Raw genomic sequence first — 22,218 nt, 5'->3', positions numbered from 1 at the left:
ATGGCGTTCTCCCAGTTCAGGAAAAGTGAGAACAATGGGAACATTGCGGGTGGGTGGGGGCGCTCGGAGAGGAGTGTACGCCCGTCACACACCCGCACATGAACACAGATGTAACGATGCCAACTGTCTCTGAGGAGCCGGACTTGCCTTTACTCTGAGAGCATGTCTTTCCAACGTGAGGGTGTTAAATGTCCTGCTTCTGCAGAACGGCTATGGCAGGAAATGGCAGTTATCTTGAATGTTTTACTTGGTGGAATAAAGCTGGCGGTCCTGTGTCAGTTCCCTTCTCTGTGTGTGGAAGGGACCCGTGCTGCCTGCCCTTAGGGCTGTGCCAGAGTGACAAGCGCACCTCAAAGCACTCCCCCCAGGTGGCCTGAGTGGGAGGAGCACGGGGAGGGGCATGGAGCCTGAGCCCCTCGGGACAGCCTGGCCCCACTCAGCCTCCCTGGACTATGCTGTAAGGAGCCGCCGGGAGAGGCCAGTTCATGCAGACGTCCTCCCCAGCACCCGGCCCCACCTGATCTCCTCATTGATGGCATCCAGTTGCTCCTGCAGCATCATGGCCAGGGTCTGGGCGTCAGAGTGGCTGCTGGGGGAGGCCACGTCCATAGAGCCCAGCAGACACCCGGGCTCACTCTCATCCACGTCGGAGATCTCAGGGTCACTGTCAAAGGCAGGGGTGGCCGTGGGGGCCAGCACCCCAGGCAGTGGAGACAGCTCCCAGTCCTTGGCAAAGGAGGAGGGGAAAGGGGTAGCAAGAAGACGTCCCCGTGGCTGAGGAGCAGAACGCTCCTCACCCAGGTCAGCAGCACTGGCATCTCCTGGGAGCTTGCTAGGAATGCAGAGGCTCAGGCCCACCCCAGATCTAACAAGATCTATTTGCACATCAAAGTCTAAGAAATGCTACTGAACTGCCTCTGGGAGCTGGGGAGCAGACAGGCAGGCTGCTGCTCTGAATCCCGGCTCCCCCAGACACCAGCTGTGCAGTCCCAGAAAAGTGGTTTAGGCTCCCGAGCCTCAGTCTCCTCATGTGTGAAACGGGGTCACAGGACCTACTCCCTGTGAGGGCTGGCACAAGCAAGCGCGTTAACACAGACGAAGGGTGACAAGGCCCAGGGAACAGCAAGGGCCAAGTAGGCCTGTCTGTCCCAGCTCCAGCACATCGCAGGACCCTCTAGGAGCATCTCAGAAACCATCCTGCAAATCTCTTTGGTGGGCAAAGGCCCAGAAGAGGACAGCACACAGAACCCAGCTGGGACAGGCGGAAGGACAGGGGTAGGAAAGGAAGGGGGCAGGGACACAGAGGGGCTCCTGGGCAGCTGCTGTGTTCTTACAAAGAGGACGAGGAAAGGGGTGAGGGGAAAGAGAAGAAGCCCCTTCAGACTGAGACCCCTCAGCCTGGGCTCCTTCCTGCTGCACCTGTATCTCCCAGGGCCCTGGGGCATGGACAGGCTCAGTAAACAGCACGACCAATGGTTACAGGGCCAGGAAGGCATCAGACTGCCCCTTGTCCTTCCTGGTCCCCCAGTCTCCTGAGGCAGACCCAGCAGGAACTCGCAGCTGCTCCTCAGGAAATGTAAGGTGCCACCCCAAGGGACAGTCAGCCTGCCATCCCGCCCTCCTCTCCCCCACAAACCACAGCTTTTGTTCCAGAAGGCTTGCCAATTCCGTCTTGCCCCTGAATCCCCCACCCTGACCACATGCCCGCACACCCAGACACACGTGCGCACACTTCAGGGGGGCCTCGGGGACGGCTGGCCACCCGCCAGCCCCCACCTCGCCCACCAGGAGGCTGAGGCGAGGGGCACACAGCTGTTGCAGCTGACAAAGGCCCCAGCCCCAGGGCTGCAGCTGTCGCTGACACAGGGGAGGGCAGAGAGAGGATTTGCACCCCATGCCAGCCGTCTGTGAAACTGGAGCCAGGCACATGGCAGAACTGACCCCAAATTCCTGGGGAGACCCCCCCACACTCAGCCCACTGCTCACCACTCACCTTGGCAGGCTCCTGCCGCAGTGCCGAGTAGTGGCGATGCAGGCCTGGGGGCACGTGGCTGGTTGTGCTCAGGGAGAACCGCACGTCCACCGCACTGCCCGGGCGTGACCTTGCATGGAGCGGACGGGGAGAGAAGAGAGCCCTGAGGACTGAGCCCCAGCTCACACCCCCGGGCCCATAGACTTTAGGGTCTTCAGCTTGGAGGAGTCTTAGCAGGACAGAGAGTGATGTGTTTTAGGGCCGCCATGTAAGCAAGAGCTTGATTTATTCTCTGGTGCTCCAGGTGAATGTTCTAGGGAGACAGCCTTCCATTTACAAGAAACACCTTCGAATGGCAAGAGCTGGCTTATGATGCAACTGGGCGCTGTAAGGAAGCTGAGCTCCCCATCGAAGAAACATTCAAGTGGAGGCTCAATGGCCCTTGCACAAGATGCTGTGGAAGGGCTCCTGGCACGGAGAGGTCGGCAGGAGTGATCTTTTTGGGGCCTTCAACTCTGAGGGTCTGTTTCTTGGTCTTCTCCCCAGCAATTTTCCTTGGGGTCTCCCCATAATCTGGATGGCGCTTTGGCCAACATTCCACCCTGGCACCCTCCCCCATCCCAGGAAGCCTCAGGAGGCCCTGACACTGGACCAGGGACATACACTGCCCCAGGGGTCTATTCCAAACCTGGGATTTTAGGGTACCAGTAATGATCCTGTGGGATGTCTGGGTGCCCTCCCAGCTTGGAACCCTTAGGTAAGCCCAGAGCAAAGGGACAGGGTGGGCCTCCAACGGGCATCACAAGGCAACTGGAGGGAAAGGGGAGCTCCTGCCTCTCCCTGTCCCCTCCCCTGCAAAGTGGCACCAATTTCATGCCAGGTCCAGTGCATGTGTCGTCAAAGCCAAGAACCCCCAACCATTAGGAAAGTTTGGTGTGCTCAGGGCCAGAGCTCACTAATGGGGGAGAGGGGCTACTCTCTTCTGAGCAGCCTGTGGGAAGGGAGAAGTCGGAGGAAGAGGCTGGCTACCGTTTCTGTCTCATTCCCTGCTTCTCTCTACACTCCTATACAGAATTCCTGACAAATGTGAAGATGGTACTTAAGTCTGCACCACCCAACACGCTTTTCCCTAATTCCGGCCTCCCCCCACTCCAACGCAGACACACTTCCTTTAACCTCTCTGCAGGAAGCCAGGGCGGCCCCACTGGCCTGATACGGAGCTTCCGAGGTTCTGGTTTGAGCGACTTAGGTTGGGCAAGAAAACAGCCAGGAGCCACGAAGCTGGAGTGGATGCACCCGTTCAGTCTCCTCGAGCCTCATCCTGCCTCTCTGGGCAGAGAACTGAGGGCAGGCTCGAGGTCTGAGTTCAATGTCAATTGCTTCACAAAATATGGAGAAAAATCCAGAAGTTCCCTGAAACGCCAGCCTAATCCAAGCATGAGGTGGAAAGCTCCACTCACCATCTCTTAAAATGTTTTCAGGAAAAGGGGTGGCACAACCGTGCAGGTGACAGTAAGGACGTCTGGAAGCCTCATTCCAATCTCTCTGCCGGCTTCCTGAACCTAGGTGGTCCTCAAGCAAACAGCAAACTGAAGACCCCTCAGACGGTGTCTCAGAATGCGAGTGAGCCAGGCACTCTCCATGAGCGGGCCGGGGGGCGTGGGTGAGCCCTCGGTCAGGAAGCAGGGAGCACGGCCTAAGAGGGGCCTCCTGTGTCTGTGTGCCTCTGAGCGCCCCACGGAGCACAGGCGCTCCCTTCCAAAGTGCCCAGTGAGCTCGGTGGCTTTGACCCAGCTCTCCAAGCCTCAGTGTCCCTCCTGAAACGGAGAAGCACCTGAGGTCCTGTGCAGCCTTTCGGAGGGAGGAAGTGTCTGTCCTCAGGGTCCACCCATGACCCCTCCCAGCACGTCCAGCCTCCCGTGCTCCAGTACCTGGAGTGGACGCCGTCTGCAAATGGCCCCCCTCGACCCTTCAGCTGGTCCACCTCTTGGCGCAGCTTCTCAATCTCTTCAGACAGGCGGCCCTGTGCCAGGCAGACCCAGGTGGGAGTGGCGGCCAGGTGTGGCAGAGAGGGGAGAGGGGGACAAAGAAGACACCAGAGTCGAGGAGAAGCAGAAGAATGCCCTGCAAAGTCCAAAGCCAGGGACCCCAGCCGGGCCACGGATTTCACCAGAAGAGATGAGGTCCAGCTGAAGAGTGACCACAAGGGCAGCAGCGGGCGGGCAGGGGGCGGGAGAGGAGAGGGCTGTGTCTGGGGAAGGATCCTACCAGAGCAGGCCTGCAGGGCCCTCCCCAGCACACTTCACAGGGCACACGAGGCAGAGCACCACAGGGCCGTGCTCTCCAGGCCTTGCTGACACTGGGAGGCAGGCACAGGGGCTGACCCTCCCAGAACCACTGCACTCGTGCCTCAGCCACTTTGAGGTATCACAAATCCTTCTGCTGAGTCCTTCACTGGGTCCCAGGTCTCTGCTGCCCACTCTGTGCCCTGTGCTGGGGCCTGATTCTTCTTTCCATGGGAGGCAATGCATCTACTGCGCACGCTCCAGTGAGGGTTAGTGAGGTAACGTGCGCGCGGACTGACAAGGGCTCGCTTGGTGCGGGGTCCCTCCCAGGCTGGCCGGTTGGTTGGCCAGCAGCTGGGTACCTTGTGGTGCCGCTGTTCGTCAATCTGCCGCTGGGAGCTCTCCAGCTCCTGCATCAAGGTGTTCTGGGGGAGAACAGCTGTGAGCCAGGGACCCCGCCTGGCTCTCCATGGCGGCCAGCTCCTCCCTTGTCCAGCCTCGCTGCAGGCCAGTGCTCACTGGTCCCGTCCCAGACGCGGGCCCGGGACTGACCGCTCACGGCCCGACCCCACCCTCCCGGAAGCCCCGCCCCTCCGGGCCGCCTGGCCCCGCCCCACCACCTGCCGGGCCCGCCCCCCCCCCCCCCAAACCCCGCCGTTCCGGGTCCCGCCCACAGCACCTTCTCCTCCAGGGCGGCCATGCGCTCCTTGAGGTGCAGCTGCAGGCGCTCGTTGGACTCGGTAAGCAGCCGGTCCACCGTGTCTGACAGCCGCTTGTTGTGGTCCTCGTTCATCTTCTCCCGCTGGCGCACCTGCATAGCCAGCCCACCTCGCACCAGCCACCGCTGGGCCATCCGCTGCCCGCCCCGGGAGCCACCCTGCTGGAGCCACCCTGCTCGCTTGTCCCAATGTCATCCTGGGGAGCCCGCCCAGCTCCTCCCGCCCCTGCATCTCTGTACCAGGTGGCCAGTCCCTCCCCAGCTCCCACTTCCTCCGAGCCGGGGTCCTCAGAGCCCAGCCTGGCCCTCACCCGGGCCAGCTCCTGCTTCTTCTCCTCCAGCTGGCCCTCCAGCTGCCGGACGTGCTCCTCAAAGCTGCCGTGCCGTTCTGCAGCCTGGGGGCAGGGACAGGTCAGCGCAGCAGCGGACATCTGCCCCCTGCTCAGGCCTCCTGGCACACGCACCCCGTTTCCAGCGTGACCCTTGGGGGTCTGGGCCTCAGGGAGCAACATAGCCCAGCCCTCCCCTGTCATCTTGGAGCAGAACTGTCATCATCACCCCTTCTTCCTGCTCAGGGCCTGCCTTAAAACATGGCAGAGCTGGCATCGCAAGAGACTAAATTCTCCACACACTTCTGGAAAAAAAACCCACCTGAAAGCATGAGCTGCATGTCTTTATGCCTCCAGATGGATGGACGTGCACCTCAGTGCAGGAATTCAAGCTAAAGTGAGTTCAAATCCTGGCTCCCTCTCTTCCCAGCTGTGACCTTGGACAAGCTACCTTAGTAACTCATGTGCTTAGTAACAGTTTCCTCAACTGCTAAATGTGGATAATGACAGCACCAGTGCCTCGTACCACTGTGAGCACTAAATGAGATGATCCACAGCAAACACTCAGGACACAATTAGCACTCAGTCAGTTGGAAGCAAGGACTACTCTTCCAACAGGCAGAGAGGGTTCCTGGAGTTGCACCATGAGAAACGGTTTCCGGCTCCTGGCCCACGAGCCTCCCACTCTCAGCACTGACAGTCTGGCTCCATAGAGCTCAGGAAGAGGGGGCACAGGCAGAGCCCGGGCCCCGGCCACGTGCCTTGGTGAGGGCTGCAACCCTCTGGGCCAGCTCGGCCTCCACCTCGGGCAGCGTCTCGGCCTTGCGCATCGTCTGCTGCAGCTTCTGCTCTGCCACCTCCAGCAGCTCCTGTAGGTGTCGTGCCTTCTCCTCACACTGGCAAAAGGGCGGGGAGGAGAGCCAAGAGGGAGAACCGAGGCCTCCAGGCCCCACCCGGCCTGAGCAGAGAGCAGGTGATAGGCCAGGAAGCAGCAAGAAACAAGCTGGGTTCTCGGCTGCCCAAGAGGCAACAACATCCAAGGGGATGACCCCGGGGGCTCCTGGGCCACCAAGGGAAGACTCCAGCAGGATCAAGACCCGAGTCAAGTACAAGGCTTCCCCGCGCCACCTGGAGGAGTTACCTGGTGGTGCAAGGACTCCTTATTGGCCAGCTCGTTCTCCAGTTTGTCGTTGAGGTCGTGGATGGAGGTGGCCTCACGCTGAGCCGCCAGGTAGCGCTTCTCCAGGGTGGTGATCCGCTCCTCCATGTCCTCCTTCTGGGCCAGAGCCTGCGCGGGACATGAGGGGACTGATGGGAGGTCATCACCTTCTCCCTGCCCCCGTCCGATCTGCACCTCCCCACCAACAGCTGGTGGGCTGCAGCTTCTCCACACTGCCCGGCCAGTGTATGGCCTCCACCTGTCCCTCCTGCCACTCCTGCCACCATCGGACCCCACCAAGTGCTCCGTGTCACACTTCCCGGTCCTCCCGCCACCCAGGGCATCCAAGTAGCTGCCCTCCTGAGAGCCGGACGTCTGCACCCGGCACGAGGGGGCAGGCCAGGCCTTCGCCCACCTCCCGCAGGTCCCGCTGACGCCTGCTGCTCAGCTCCTCCGACTTGATGAGGTCCCGGCGGGCGGTGCCCAAGTCTTCCTCCAGTTCAGCGACGGCTGCAGTCAGGGTGACCAGTCGCTCCCGGGCCTGGCTCAACTCAAAGCTCTGCTTCTCCAGCAGCTCCTGCAGCTCCTGCACCCGGCCCATGTCACCCTCCAGGGACAGTGAGCTGTCAGTTGGCCGTCAGAGCCCAGGACATCCCGCTCCCTGCCCCACCCAGGGAGGTGGAGGCAGGGACAGCTCTTCCCCAGCCTCAGAGCTCACTCCCCACGATGACACACACCCTGACTCTCCCGTGTATCTCTTGAAAAGCAAGTTTCTCTTTCACCTGCTATCTCAGCCTCTTCTACCTTAGAAAGGCATGACGAGGGGGACCAAGGCTCCGGGAGACAAGGGCTCTCTCCTGAAGTGGACACACAGGTAGAGGGGCCCTAACAATTACACTGGACAAGCACCTGACGTGTCTAGCAGTGAGTCGGGCACTCAACCGACAATCTATACACTTCTCCACAGATGGGGTTAGGGAAAGGCGGAAAGAGGAGGGAGGATACCGGAGAAAGCCCCGAATTTAATTCAAGGAGCTGCTGTCCTGAATAAGCTGGGCCGGGCCCTCTGCACCTGTCTCGGGGAAGGCATGCCCCCTGCTCCATGGCTCCCCAAGACCCACCTTCCACAGGCGTTTCGGTCCCAGCTGCACAGTCCCCTCGTCTCCTGCCACTCCGTCCTGAACCCCTGCCCCCTGCTGCAGGGCACAGCCCCCGGGGCAGTGAGTCACAGACAAGACAACCTGCTATATGTTCCACACACTTGTGGGTCCCCCGCCTCCTAGACAGGTGCCCTGCCTCCCCTTGGCCAGCAGTCTGCAGCCAGGACCATGGGGAGAAACCGATGGGGAGCAGAGTAGGGCAAAGGGGTGCACAACCTTGGCTCGAGGGGCCGCAGTGCAGAAGGAGGGTGGGAAGGCTGCTTACCTGCTGGTGGGCACCTGCCAGCTGCTCCTCCAGTGTGGTGACTCGCTCCAGGGCCGCCCGGAGCCGCTCTCGCACCTGCCCAAGGTAAGAAGTCACGGGGAGATGGAGGGAGAAACGGAGACCCCACTGGGCACTGGCTGGGTCCACCGCTGCTGGGTGTGAGGCAGAGCAGGGTGTGCCAAGAGGCACCCTAACGGGAGCCCCTGGAAATGGCCAGTAGGAGGCGGACCAGCTAGAAAACAGTCTGCCCCAAACACAGGACACAGACGTCGCAGAGAAGGGACCAGAGGCTGCAGGGCAGGCTGGGTACCTTCTCATCCAAGGCCTTGTGGTGCTCAAACAGCGACTTGAGGGCTTTCAGCACCTCCACCTCACTGGAGACCCCGGAAGGCGACTGGGCCTGGCGCTTCACCACGGTCATCCTTAGGGACCGCTCATGGCGGGACACCAGGCATTCCAGATGCTCTAGAAGCAGCTGGCAGGGAGCAGGAAGGCGAGAGGAGTGCTGTGGGTCTGTGTGCAGGGCGACCGGAGTGCCCATGGGCTCGCTGGGGGGACCGGGCGCCCCATCTGTGCCATTGTTCAAATGCTCAAATACTTCCGTGCTTGTCAGCCCCAAGCCGGCTGCCCTGGCCTCTCTCCTCGGACCCCGACTACACGTGAAAGACGGAGGTGTCTGACTGTTACCCCAGCATACAGGGTAGGGATGTGCCGGCCTGGCCAAGGGGTCCACAGCCCCACGCACACGCCCCAGGACCCCCTTACCCTCGTGTTATTCCGCTCTGCTGTCAGCTCTGATATCTCTTCCTCCCGCTCTAGGAGCTGCTCCCGACACATGCTCAGCTCTCGGGTTAAGGTGGCAAATTCCTGAAAACCCCCAAGGCCCCTCAGCACGTGGGACACGCCCCGAGCAGCGTCCTGCATGCACAAGGCAATGGTGGGGCCCTCTCAACCATCCCTACTTCCACCATCTGCCCAGAGACCTCCGTCTCCATCTGGTTGGGCAGTAGACTCCCGAGGGGCCCACAGCTCTGGGTCCTGCACACTCCGAGGGCACAGGAGGGTCTGAGGGGACAGGGCTGGATACAAGAGCCAGAAAATCAGTCTGCTCTGCAGTCCCTTCCCCCTCCAGCCACCAGCATCACCTGATGTCCTCCCTCCCATTTTGTGTGTCTGTTTCCCCAGCAATGCAAGGAGCTTTCCCTTTAGAACATGATGGAGGGTAGTTTTGCCTCTGGTTTGACACAGTAAGGTCCAGACGGACCCTGATGGACATTAGAGAAGCAGGAGTCCCAAGGAGCTTTCCCCCTCCGCAGGGTTTTGGCAGCTGCCGGTGGCCAGTGAGACAGGGGACTGAAGGACCCACCTACACAGGAGCAGGAGAGCATGCAGGCCTGCCCAGCCGGCCAGACGGCTTCAGCTCTGGCTTCTGGGGCCCCTGCTCACTCGGTCCAGGGCTGCACCCTGGCCACTTGCTGGGCCCAACCCAAACCCAGGCTGGCATCCATTCGAGGGCACTGCAGAGTCCTCTGCAGCCCACCGTCCCCATTAGGACAGCACACAGGGGTGACAGGCTGGCCCCACAGGTCCAGGCCCAGGTATCCTACTGATTTCCTTAGACATCACCTCACTCCAGAAAGAGAAGTGGCCCAAATTCTATGGCTTTCCTGGGTTGGGGGTGACTGAACAGTGGCTGTAGGAAGGGACAAGGGACCCAGAGAGGCCAGAGCCTGAGACGCCACAGCCCAGACCCTGCTCCCTGACTCCCTCTCTATCAAGGCCACAGCCAAAGGCAGTCAAGCATCTCGACCCTGGAAGGCCTGGCCCTGGTCCTGGTCATGCCCCAGCTTTCACACATGCACACGTGACACGCTTGTACCCAGAGACAGGACTCGATGGCAGACCCCAGCCCCACCTCAGTGCACCACCACCAAAGCATGGGTGCTCTGTCCTCCCTCCCCTCAGCCCAGCCCCTGCATGGCCTCCCCACCCCAAGACGCCTCTGCAGACGCTGTCCCAAAGCACAAGTCAAACTTCTCCTCGCTTTCCAGCTTCATCGCCCTAAGGCCCTCGGCCTGGGTCCCCTGCTGTTTCCAGCCACCAGCGAGCCTTTCTAATGCCACACCTTTGCTCAATGGGGGAGCCCAACCCTCTGTCACCACCTGAGGAAATCACAGCCATCTTTCAAAACCCATCTCAAAGGCCGTGCCTCCTGGGGCTCCCCAGACTCCCTGGGGGAGGCTCTCCCTGCTCCCACAGTGTTGGGAACGGTGGCTATGCCCATCATTCACTCACAGATACTGTGAGCACCTCCCACATACCAGGCCCTGTGCTGGTCGCTGGGGACAGTGACGAGGTCCCTGTGCTCAAGCTCCCAAGAAGAGTCACCGAACCTCTTTGAACTTGCACCCTCCAATCTGCGAGACACAGGTGTGTCCCTCAAGTGTCTCCAGGAGGGCCCAGTGAGCCCATGAGTGCAAAGCATTTAGCACAAGGCCACCAAAGCCAGCGACCCGTCACTGATACTCTCTCTTCCAGTCACTTGCGTTCTGGTAATGAGCTGCAGGACAGGGATGGCTCCTCCACTCTCGGCCCGTTTGGGCCCCTGCAGTAGGGTAGGACGGCCCACCTCCCACGCCAATTCTTCACCAGGACCCCATCTTCCTACTGACAAAGCATCACAAGACACTGAGCCGGGCAGGAGCCTCTGCCACCCACGCCCACAGCGTCCTGCCACATGGTAAAGGGCCTGAGCTGAGCCTCGAGCCTCTGGTTCCTGGGCTGCCCTGCCAAGCCCTCAGCCTGGGTGGTCACCAGCAGCTAAGCAATGTGCTCGAGGTTTCGTGTCATCGTTTGTGATAACAGTGCCAGCTTCACAGCTGTGAGAACTTAGGGAGGAGCTGAGAGCACAGAACACACGCGAGGGTGACGTGCGCTGGCCGTGGTGCTGAGGCAGGCGTAGGACAGCTGTCCAGACAGCGCTTCCACGTTCAGCTCTGCCTACAATTTCCTACGGGAAACCTCTTGGTTGCTCATCTGAGGACTAAGAGAGGCGACTGGGCACCTCCGAGGCTCCCCCCACGCCGTCTTCGGTCCCCGGTGGCCCAGCACCCCCAAGAACAGGCGTGGGGAGGAGAGGCCGGCCGTGCAGAGGCCCTTCCCTGCCAGGCGCCACCTGCCGGCCGAACAGGCTCACTGCAGTTGGGTTTTCTCCCCATCAAAGTGCAGCCGCTTCTCCAGGTGAAGCCAACAACATGCTGGCTGAGATGCTTGGGAGTGGCAGGGACACGAAGGCAGTGACGCCTGTGAACCCCATGTGCTGACATGAGACTTCGACGCAGATGGGCTGAGGGCCCCAGGACGCTAGGCTCTGGCCTCACCTGAGGGAGCGCGGAGTTCAGGTGACGCTGGAGCTGGTCCCTCTCACGGAGGGCGTCCTGGAGCCGGCTCTGCGTGGCTGCCAAGGCCTCCTGACTCTCACGAAGGGACTCCAGCAACTTCTCCCGCTCATCCAGCATGTTCACCATCAGCTGCTCAAAGTTGGCGTCAGTGTCCGTGCCATGGGGGGGGCCCAGGGAGTCCCCCTCCTTGATTGTGGGCATCACCTCACACATGGTGGGGGCAGGCAGGGCCTTCTCAGCGTTGGGGGACAGGGGAGGAGTTCACGGAGTTGGCAGCTCCAGGCAGCCCCAGAGCACAGGTCTCTGGACAGGCGGTGCCAGGCAGGTGACAGCTGGGCTGGGGCTGGTCCTGCGGCCTCAATCTCTCTGGCTCTGAGAGGCACCTGGTGCCTGAGGACCCCCCATAGGACAGAGCCAGAGGACTGGGCGTGAGCCCTCAGGGCTGGGGCTGGGTGTCCTATGTCCCCAGGCAAGCGGGCAGCAGCCAGGTGTGGCCATGACAGACAGGGAGAGCAGGCTGGAGGTGGACCCTTGCTCACACAGAGCACTGGAGCCTGGCAGAGTTCCCACTGGATCTAGCGACACCCATTGTTTCTGGAGGACACAGATCTGTGGGAGAAGACTGCTATGAGGACGAGCTGGGTGGAGAAAGGCGTGTAGCGGACGGTGGGGGTAAGGGGGCAGGAAGCTGGCACCCCCACTGGGATGGGGCCCTCTCCGGTTCTCCCACCACGGGAGCCTCGGCCTCCAGCTGCCCCACCTCCAGCTGTCAGACTGCGGCCACTGGCTGGTTCCCCCACCCACGTGCTCTCTGGCCAAATATAGAACTGATTCAGGCTGCCCAGACTCCTGTGGGACCTGCGGTGGGAGAGGGGGCAGGAGGGAAGGGGGTTTCTGGCCCTTGCCCCATAGCTTCCCCCACCTCGGGCCAAGGCAAGCACAGAAGGGGTTAAAAGGCTCCGGGCATGTCAGGGTCTCACACAGGGGCCTGACTGGAGGTCAGGAGACAGGCAGGGGGCTTCTCCCCAACCACTGGTACACCTGGCTCATCACTCAGGAACAATGCTCGGCCCCAAATCACGCCCACTCCTGAAACCTGGCTGGCAGCAGGGGTGCATTCTGGGTTCACAGCCTGCTAGCCTGGGCTGGAGCAGGGACCCCGGGGTTGACGTGGGGTGGGGGCCGCTGCTCATGGCTGGGAATCTTCTCCCTCCATATACACCTGCCCGCTGCTGGCACTGCCCGCAGTCACCAGCGAGGGCATTAGCACATGCACAGCCTGGCACAGGGATGCCCGGTGGTCAGAGCAAAGGAGGGTGTGATGAGTTCGGCAGCAGCTGGGGACCCCCCTGCCTGCCCCTGGCTCCCACCTCCCAGCCCACTCCTGCGGCATGACTTGAGACGTCAGGCACCCACGTGACCATGCCTCAGGAACGCTGCTTCCCTTCCTTCCCATCCCACCCCTCCCATTCGGGAGGCACAGAACAGCTTCTTGCCCACCCCTCAGTGGCAGACTGGGAAGGTCAGGGAGGATGGGAGACATGGGGACCCCCCAGTGAGAGCTGAGAACTCAGAGCCTGGGCTGAACCCGGCATCAGGACCAGAGAAGGGCCAAACCTCTTTCACCTGTCATCGCCTCCCCTAGAGTACCGATGGGCTAGGCAGAAATGGGGGGCAGCAAGAGAGAGGCTGGGGAGGAATGTGGGCCTGGACCGGACAGAAGTCAGGCGCCAGCCTGAGAACACCCATGTTCACACCACAGCCATTCCCCGGGGGCCCCGCACTTCAGGCAGGTGTGCACATACCTGTGCACGGAGACCAAGGACATACATGTGGCCACGCACATGCTCCCAGACATGGAAACTGGACACAGACGCTGACACAGGGGACCCTGTCCCCAAGCTGGACAGCCACCATGGAGGGCAGGGTCCCAAGAGGCTACCGAGGTGAAGTATTAATAGCACCCTGGTCTGCCCCCCCCGAGCAGCAGGAGCCAGAGCTGCCCTGTCACTGACGCTAAGGACGGTCATTCCTCCCACTGCCCAGCCTCTGCGCCCTGGACCCCGCAGCCCAGTGCTCCGATCTGGGAGCAGAAAGGCCACCATGGCCCCGAACACCTCCCCAAGCTCATCAGCAGCCACTCCCCACACCCACCCCAAGGAGACATGGGAGAGCAGATGAGGAGGCCAGGCTGGGGAAGGGCCCCTGCGGCAGAAAGCTACTCAGGAGTCAGGGACCCTGGAGATGGCATCAGTGCAACAGACCCCAGTGGCCTGCAGTGAGTGACGGAAGGTCAGGTGGGTGACCTTGGCCGTATCACCACGACTGAGGCCTCTCCTGTGCCAGGGATCCCAGGGTGCTTGTTCTGCCCACCTTGGAGGGAGAGCAGAAGGCACCATGACTGACGGGGACAGTGAACTGCCTGGATGGCTGGGGGCCTGTGGGTAGGGTTACACAGCTCTCACAGCAAAGGGCCGACAGTTCTCTGGCTGCCAGGGTAACAGGCGGCCTGCTCAGTCTCCTCCTGCCAACTGAGAAGCTAGCCCCGCTACCACCAGCCCTCTCCCAGCCTCCCTGCACACCATGTGCCAGGTGGCACCTCCACTTCCCCTGGCACAATGCCCCCACATGGAGCCAGGTGCCCTGTCGAGAGCATAGGGGCTGGGGACACCTGGCTCCTTCTGGCTCCTGGGCTGGCTGGAAATAGTGGCATCATCATCTCAGCCTAACAAAGCCTCCTCAACCCCTGGACTGCGTCCCGGTGACATGCACAGGTCGATTCACAGGCAAAAGCCACCAGCGCCCAGAGCAAGCAGGGGCTTTGCGGTGAGGAGCGCGGGCGGGAGAGCTCCAGTGAGCAGGCGTGTGTGACGGGGAGAGGCTGAGTGAACAACAGGGAAACTTCTTTGGTTTCCCCAAATTTACCCCCATCTTTCCCTAACAACAGGAGGGGCGGGCACATGGGTCGGGTGTCCTGGCTGGTCACACGCAGGCTGGCGCCCCACGGCCCCACCAGATGGCCCGCCCACCACTGCGAGGTAGCCAGCCAGGGCCAGGCTGCCGCCCTGTGGAGGCCACCGGCATGGGCCAAGCTGCCGGAGTGCTCACATCTCAGTGCCTGTGAACTGGGCAAAGAGGGCGCTGCAGGGTGGGGCCCTCAGGGCCAAGAGGCAAGAGGAGGGGCTGTGCACCCCCCCCCACTGCAGGGCGGTGGTCACCCGGGAAAAACGGAGCAGTGCCCATGTGGTCAGTACTGAGCACGTGCCAGACACTGTGTGGTCAGCTTACTTGAATCCTCTCGGTTCCTTGCAAGGAGGACGTGATTCTTCCCGTTTCACAGATGTGAGAACTGGGACTCAAAGTCACGTAACCAAGTCTGCACAGCGAGAAAGAGGAAGAACCAGGGCTTGATTCCAGTCTGTCTGACTCCAGAGACGGGCAGGGATGGAGGCACAGGAGTGGACAGGACTCCTTCAGGCCACAGCCTGTTGCCCTCGTCCGAGACAATGCAGCCGAGGCACAGGTCAGCCCGGGGAAAGGCCTCTGTGCAGCAGCCACCATATCACGAGATGGCCCCTGGGCCTCGATCTGTGAGACCCATCTCTCCAGCTGCTCCCAGGACTTAGTTATGGGCCAACTCTTCCCAAGACACAGCCTGTCACGTGCGTGAGCACCCAACCTGCTGCACAACCAGGGCCTCTGGACAGTGAACGGAGGCACCGTGACAATCACACCAGGACACAGGGGGACACTGGGGCTGTCACACCCACTGTCACCACCCAGGAGGACTAACATCAGGCGAGTGGGGAACGGAGGGCCACAAGTCTCTGTGCACCCCCAAAATTGCACCCCCAAGTCTCTGCGCACCACCAAAATCACACCCACAAGTCTCTGCGCACCCCCAAAATCGCTTGTCCTCTCAAATAGACCAAATCATAGCCATCACAGACCGGGGTTGTGAGCGTACCTTTAGGGACAGCCTGGGGCAAGAAGAGGGCAGAAGTGAGACAAACGCAAAAGGCTCTGAACTCTCTTACTTTAATCTCATCAGCTCCAAGTTGGCTGGACATCCGATTGAGGTTTCTTTTGCATAAAGGGTTCCGCGTCTAAGAGGGGGTTACACAACCCCTGGTTTAAGTGTTGTCTGCAGAGACCCCGCTCAGTGAGCAGGTCCTCAGGGAGGCAGCACGACAGGGTGACAGAGCGGAAAGCCTGGGAGGGAAGGCTGCTCAGCAGGCCCACATTCTAAGTGTGTAACAGACGCCCCATGTGCACGCACGCCAGCACAGAAGTCTGCACCAGTAAACACAGCACACAGCTTTGGCCAAGCTTACATCACCGAGTAACCTTGGCCATCTTCTGCTAAACAGAGCTGCTGGTTAACACTGACATGAGTCCTCCAATAATGTCTGCAAGAGGAAATGAAGTAGCGTGGGGTATGTGTAGAGAATAAAAATCTTTCAAAATAGGGGCCCTGCGGGACAAATACGGGTCTTCTGGTGTTGGAGAAAAACGCTCAGAAGTCTGCATTAGATCAGCCGTCAGATTAGGGAGCCGTCACAAAGCAGAAAGCAGACGACCCAGGAGAACCCAGTAACATGAGATGGGAGCAGTCAGGTGCCAGGGGGCAAAAGGTCCAGAGTGCACAGGACTGCTCAGAGAAACGCAGGCGTCGTAGGAGTGTGAGTGTGTGGTTATGAAAAAGGGTGTGCGAGCGTGGTGGGGTGAGGTCCTGACAGAGAGTGTGAGCGTGTGTGTGCACAAGAGTGAGGTCCTGACAGAGTGTGTGTTCCGTCATGAGAGTGCACAGGTGTGGTCATGCAAACACATGCGTGAAATCACACATGCTCCTAAGAACACGTGGGCGCCATGGGAGTCTGCGCATAACTGTGAAAGATATAAGTGCATGTGTGGTGTTGACCTGTGTGAGCCTGAGAGGGCGGAAGGATGGGGACGACAGATAGCAGGAGTGACAATGCCACTTATTGCAAAAGCTCCTCCCGACAAGGGCCGAAGGTTTCGGGCCCTCCCCCTGGGACCCAGTGCGAGCAGAGGTCACGCAGCTGGGCCCAGCCCAGCCTTCGACTTACCGCTCCCCCATCAGAGCCTCCCTGTGGGGTCTCCGGAGCCCAGGGTCCACATGCACCAGTGACGGATCTCCCAGAATGTCCAGCGCTCAGGAACCAGCCCCAGCCAAACCCCTGGCCTGGCCCACCTCTGGGCCCCCCACTCACAGCCCATCACCGTTCACCCCACTCCCACCTCCCTGGAACTGCGGGTCCTACTGAGAAGGGCTTCCCGAGGTCCTGCGTGCAGGACTCAGACAGCCCATTCTACTTATTACCCCTCAGAAACAAGGAGTCCGACGCTAAGGGAGGAAGCCCTCAAGTCCTAAGGAGGATTGTTCTTAAACGGAGTGCAAGCCCATCACCCCTTTGAAACGACAGTTATCTGAAGACAGTGGTCATGAAGTTACATCAGACGTGTTTACTTTATAAGAACTCAACTCTGCTGAATGGCAAAATAAGAATAAAGGCCTGTAAAGCAAACCAGCTATTTCATCTGACACCTGACTACAAAATTATACTGCACTAAGCACTCTTCAAAATCACGGAATACGTTATGTGTTTATGTAACTGATATATAATGTCTACTAACTACATCTGGACTTAACATTTTGTTCAGTTATAAACCTAAACCCATATACCACGCTTCATCACTTTCCCTACTGCCTGCAGGATCTAATCCCCCCTGAGATGCTGCACCCCTGCGCTGGGTCCCCAGAGGCTCCTCTGCTCCAGGTTAAAGATTTCTGGCTGCAAAGAGGCTCTACTTCGTTGAACCCAGGGGATCAGAAGCCAGACCTCTTCAATTCCATCCAACAATTACTTACCGAGGAGGGTCCTGTGAATCCAGTGCTGACCTAGGAGTGGTTATGGATACAGGCTCGGCCCTTGAGAAGTGCGGCCTCCTGGAGAGAACACAGACACACAGTGATGGCTGGAGAGCCACACAGAGAGCAGCACTGACCGCATACCCAGCCTCTGGCCCAGCCGGGGGCGGCCCGAGCACCACTGGGATTTTCTCCTCAGCTCTCAGAATGAAGCAGCCCTGGCCAAGGCCTGTCGGACCCTGCTCCGGGCTGGAGCTGACCTCACCTGGGGGGCAGAAGACACTGGGGGAGCCAGGCCAGGCTAGGCCAGGCTCAGGCTCTGCCGGGCCCTGCAGTTAGACCCCCAGCTCGGAGCTCCTCCCCCATGACAGTCTCAGTGCCCAGAGACCTCCTCTCCATGCAGCCTGGCACCACGGCCCCTCCAAGTACTTCCACTCTGATGGTCACCCAGAGGGCTGCATTCCTGTGAGCCAGCACCATATGCCTTTCAGAGCTAATTATAGGTCAGCGAGACAGCAGGCCAGAGGGGGCACAGACGGTGACTTCCTGTGGCTGCAGTACACGCCCGTCCCTCCTTCCCTCCGGATTCTCCACCTGGGACCTGGACTGGAGGCTGCTTTCACTGCCTTGGTCCTCCCAACTCCACAACTCGTTCTCTCCAGCACACACTACACACAACTCCATACCACACCATGTTTCTATAGCAACCCATCCAATGGTCCAAAGCCCCGGGGGAGTGTCCCTGGCATAAGAAGCCTCAGCTGGCCCCCCCATATCCTAAAGCCCTCTGGGCCCCAGCTCCATGGCCCTGAGCTGAGTCTTCCGCCTGCCTCCTCATCCTCTCCCTGAGCTCTCACCCCATTATCCTCCGCGGCTCCAAAAGGACCACAGCAATCCCTGACAACTCTTTCCAACTCTAAGATTTCAGCAATCAACTCAGGGATGACACCCAGGAGCCTGGCTGCCTGGCCACCCTGCCCCTCCAATCCTTCCTCGGTCCCCAGCTGCCAGGCCACACACTCCCCGGCCGACACCATGACATGCTCACCGAGTGAGTGAGATTGCCCTTCCACACTGAGCCCCCACACTCTTCTGCCTCCCAGAGATGGGGTCCCCGCTGTGCCAGGTGTCTAATGCCTTTTGGCCCCAGTAACCACTGTGCTCGTCATCATCTCATTATGTTGAGACCCCTTTATCCCAGGCAGCGGCCTAGGCCTCAGGACAAAGTCCTAGAAAAGAGCCAATGGAAATAATCCCAACTGCTCCTTTGGGATGACCTGGGTTGTTAGTAGTTGTAGGGGGTGGGTAGGCTGGAATTCAGTTCAGACCGTTCCATCTTTTTCTAATCCAACAGCAATGTAACAAAATGGGGGACGGGTGTTAACAGAGTGCCTACTGTGTGACTGTGTGTACCTCTCAACTGCCCCACGGCTCTAAAGACCCAGTACCTAACACGTGTCTGGCATATAGCAGGTGCCCAGTAAATGTTTGCTGCGTGGAACCCCTCTGGAAAGACAGGAGATCCCTGAAAGCTGGCGCCTGGAGGGCGGCCTTACGCCCCCAGCAGGAGGGGGCCTGCACGCCAAGCACACCCTCCTTGGTAACCACTTGCTCACGCGAACAGCAAAGCAGCAGCCCAGCTCCCCTGCCCCTCCGACGGACACCTCCAGCATGACGTCAGCACCTAGTGGCACCTTGTCCTCCCCCCTCCTCCTCCTTCTCCAAGAAAAGCACCCACATCGCATTTCCAAGTCCTCCAAACCAACCTCTCTTCCCACCGGCCGTCAGAAGCCGCAGGATCTACACAGGAAAACGTACTACGTGGTGGGAACTCGGCTCCCCACTCTCACCCTAGCAGCTCAGGAATCTCTATTCCGCCCCCTTTTCCAGTTGCTACAGACTGCGGAGACGGGCACCTCTGGCACAGCCTGCGTCTCACAGCCGGAGGATGGAGAGCTAGCGACATGAAGGGGCGCTGTGAGCGACGCGGGAAAGGTGAAGACCCCCCCACCCGGGGGAACGCGACGTCCTCAGCACCTCTTGTGCCTCCGGGAGCGGAGCTGGCCCCGGAGCCTAGGGGCGCTTCTTCTCTGACTCTCCTAGGGGGATGGAGGTGCAGTCCGTCTGGTTTGCTCCAGGACACCTGCCACTCAGGCCCTCCTCTGAGGCTGATGGATGAGCGCGAACTCCACGCCCCCCACCCCGCCCCCCGCAAATCGGACATCGCCTCTACGCTCACCCCAAGGGCAGAGGACTGCAACGTCCGGAGAGAAGCGGCACAGAGGCAGCGTCTATGCCTGTGGAGCGAAAAGGGGCTGCTGCCCAAGGCGCGCCAGAGACCCCTCCCCGAACTGTGCGGAAGCTGGAGGTGGGAAGAGAGCCATCCTCCTCCAGCCTGGGCTCTGCACGCTCACCTGCCTGCACTGCTCCAAGACAGGGCAGCTCCTCGGAGGCCGCAGCAGCCAAGGAGCCGCCTTGACCTGAGGCCCCACACGCCCGACACCCAGCAGCTGCAGCCTCGGGGGCACGAACCCCGCCTCCTCACTCGAGGCCACGCCCCTGCCTGGGGTACGCCCACCCCTCACGTGACCAGAGGCCACCGCAGCCGCCTAGCAGAGCCCCACCCCCAGAGGCGGGGCCTGCCACCTCCCTCCAGGCCGCGCCCCGCCCAGCCCAGGCACGTGACCTGAGAGGGCTGTGAGGCTGCGCAGTCTGGGCTCGGCCTGGAGCTTCCCTTCAGGTGGCGCAGCATATAGGGCCCTCACTTTGAATCACCCAGGTCCCTTAAATTGGGCTCCGTACTGGCCTGGTTGCCAGCGATTTGTCACCTTTCACACCTGCTCCCTCATGCCCATTTCTTTTTTTTTTTTTTTTTAAGATTTTTATTGGGGAAGGAGAACAGGACTTTATTGGGGAACACTGTGTACTTCCAGGCATTTTTTTCCAAGTCAAGTTGTTCTCCTTTCAATCTCAGTTGTGGAGGGTGCTGTTCAGCTTCAAGTTGTTGTTCTTTCAGTCTTAGTTGTGGAGGGCGCAGCTCAGCTCCAGGTCGTTGCCGTTGCTAGTTGCAGGGGGCGCAGCCCACCATCCCTTGCGGGAGTCCAGGAGTTGAACCAGCAACCTTGTGGTTGAGAGAATGAGCTCCAACCAACTGAGCCATCTGGGAGCTCAGTGGCAGCTCAGCTCAAGGTGCTGTGTTCAATCTTGGTTGCAGGGGGCGCTGCCCACCATCCCTTGCGGGACTCGAGGAATTGAACTGGCAACCTTGTGGTTGAGAGCCCACTGGCCCATGTGGGAATCGAAGCGGCAGCCTTCGGAGTTAGGAGCATGGAGCTCTAACTGCCTGAGCCACCGGGCCGGCCCCCTCACACCCATTTCTTGATTTTCCTTTGGTCACACCCATTTTTAAGTGGAGAAATTTGAAATCTATATATATTTCCGTAGCGTGCGCTTAAGTGAATTGTGTTGCTGTGCTGACACTGGAAAACGAAATGTCGGTCTGTTATACACACATTCTATGAAGACACTGTCCACGCCAAAATTCCTGGCAAATTTTAGCTCAATTTCCCTGACTTGCTCCTTCCCCTGTCCCGTGGTTATATACGCATCTTTCCCATCTGGTTTGGGAAGTTTCATCACCGTGCCCAGTCAGGCCTTCAGGGAACCCACGCACACTCTAGAAGCGGAGGGATTTCATATACGTGCTGTGTGTGTCCATCCATAGGCATACACACGTCCTACACCAGCAACATATGCTGTAGTTGAAATCCATGGCAAAAATAACCTTTCATTTATTTTCTTTCCTTCAATATATTCACCATTTGGCTTAGTTTCCTTGTATGTTTGGTAGAAGGCAGGACAATTTGAGTAATTCTGACTTATTTGGGGGGTAAGAAGTGAAGCTAAATTTATGTTATTTTGTCTGATCCTCAGGGTGAAATCAAAGTATAGATTTAAGGAAGTGAAAATTACAAAACCGATTTTACAAAAGTAGTCCAGCAAGTTCCAACTCTTCTCCAGGGGTGGGGGTGGGGGTGTCTCATCAGAAGGAAATCCCTGAGACACTTCCTGTGCTTTCACTAGTAAACCATGAATCATCCTAGAAGAGGCGACTCAGCTAATGAAGAGGGGAGGCTGAGGCTATGAAGGCTGCTGGTAACACACGTGACCACATATTTGTCGCCTTATGCTAAGACAGCAGCTGAGGCACCTACTATTCTATCATCGGACCATGGAGTTTGACACAAAAACTCGGAAGGTGAGTCAGAACACAATTATTAAGCCAAACCTATTTCACGCCCCCTTTGAAGGTAACGCCTAAATTGGGGCCATGCCCACTCTGCTCCAAGAAACCTTTAGTTCAGGAACTAGGGTTTCCTCCTGCCTCAGAGGCAACTTATGACTGCACATATTTGCAAGGTGCTCACTGTCCTTGGGTCTTGTTTGTTTTACCATTTAAATGCCCAGATTCTGTATATGTCACTGACCCAGGCTCCCACGCTCAGCATGGGGTAAGGTTAGCTGTTAGCAGAAGTGTTAAGCAGATGCTCCCTGAGAATACTCCTTAAATAGCAGGGGGTAGGGAGGATGGCAAGGAAAGGACAACACACCAATTTAGCAGTCCGGTAACAACTGCCCCCACAAGATGTTCGTGTCTAAAGAATATCGCCTTAATGCCCACCTCATGGCAATATCCAGCCAAAATCCAGCTCACTGGCTAAGTTGGGGTGGGAGAAAGCAGCAAAAACAAGACAAAGCAACACAACACACCCATGAGGCTCTTCTCAGAGTGTACCAGCTACAGCAAGTCCTCTAACCAACAGGACAATAGTGTTTCTGCAGGGACGACACGGGATGATGGACTGTGCAGGGCGGGGCAAGTGACAAAGTGCTTAGAGCTCAAGAGGCTGGGTTCACCATGGGGTGCATTTTTTAATGACCTTCAGTATAACAAATGCCTTTCTTACAATTTAGTAAAAATACCACTGTCTTTTCTGCAGTATGTTCTTGGTTCGTTCTACACCTTACTTAGAAAC

The 22,218-nt window shown here is 59.2% G+C and overlaps 1 protein-coding gene across 16 annotated transcripts in view; it reads right to left on the bottom strand.

Annotated features, from left to right (window-relative positions):
- The window catches only part of PPFIA4 (PTPRF interacting protein alpha 4), a 37,457-nt gene extending 17,704 nt beyond the window's left edge, over window positions 1-19,753 (bottom strand). For 4 of the 16 annotated variants that reach the window (XR_012490995.1, XM_074317142.1, XM_019750872.2 and 1 more), the window contains exons 1-17: window positions 19,597-19,752; window positions 17,183-17,260; window positions 14,578-14,665; window positions 11,269-11,898; window positions 8,654-8,755; window positions 8,199-8,363; window positions 7,889-7,963; window positions 7,585-7,659; window positions 6,879-7,070; window positions 6,446-6,592; window positions 6,066-6,200; window positions 5,287-5,370; window positions 4,937-5,068; window positions 4,620-4,682; window positions 3,904-3,995; window positions 1,994-2,102; window positions 518-726 (exon numbers count right to left, since the gene is read on the bottom strand). Coding sequence is in view for 15 of the 16 variants with exons in the window: in XM_074317142.1 (XP_074173243.1) it covers window positions 518-726; window positions 1,994-2,102; window positions 3,904-3,995; window positions 4,620-4,682; window positions 4,937-5,068; window positions 5,287-5,370; window positions 6,066-6,200; window positions 6,446-6,592; window positions 6,879-7,070; window positions 7,585-7,659; window positions 7,889-7,963; window positions 8,199-8,363; window positions 8,654-8,755; window positions 11,269-11,502 (1,814 nt within the window). In the remaining variant the exon portion in view is untranslated. Of the gene's footprint in view, window positions 1-517; window positions 727-1,993; window positions 2,103-3,903; window positions 3,996-4,619; window positions 4,683-4,936; window positions 5,069-5,286; window positions 5,371-6,065; window positions 6,201-6,445; window positions 6,593-6,878; window positions 7,071-7,584; window positions 7,660-7,888; window positions 7,964-8,198; window positions 8,364-8,653; window positions 8,756-11,268; window positions 11,899-14,577; window positions 14,666-17,182; window positions 17,261-17,447; window positions 17,609-19,219; window positions 19,322-19,421; window positions 19,480-19,596 lie in introns of those variants that run through there. The other 12 variants (XM_074317145.1, XM_074317152.1, XM_074317151.1 and 9 more) reach the window with 12 other exon arrangements.
- Between the last annotated feature and the right edge of the window lie 2,465 nt (window positions 19,754-22,218).

The sequence above is a fragment of the Rhinolophus sinicus genome, linkage group LG12 (assembly GCF_036562045.2).
Source record: "Rhinolophus sinicus isolate RSC01 linkage group LG12, ASM3656204v1, whole genome shotgun sequence".
NCBI lineage: Eukaryota > Metazoa > Chordata > Mammalia > Chiroptera > Rhinolophidae > Rhinolophus > Rhinolophus sinicus.
Note: the sequence above shows the minus strand (reverse complement) of the source record. Positions and strands in the feature narration are given on the sequence as shown.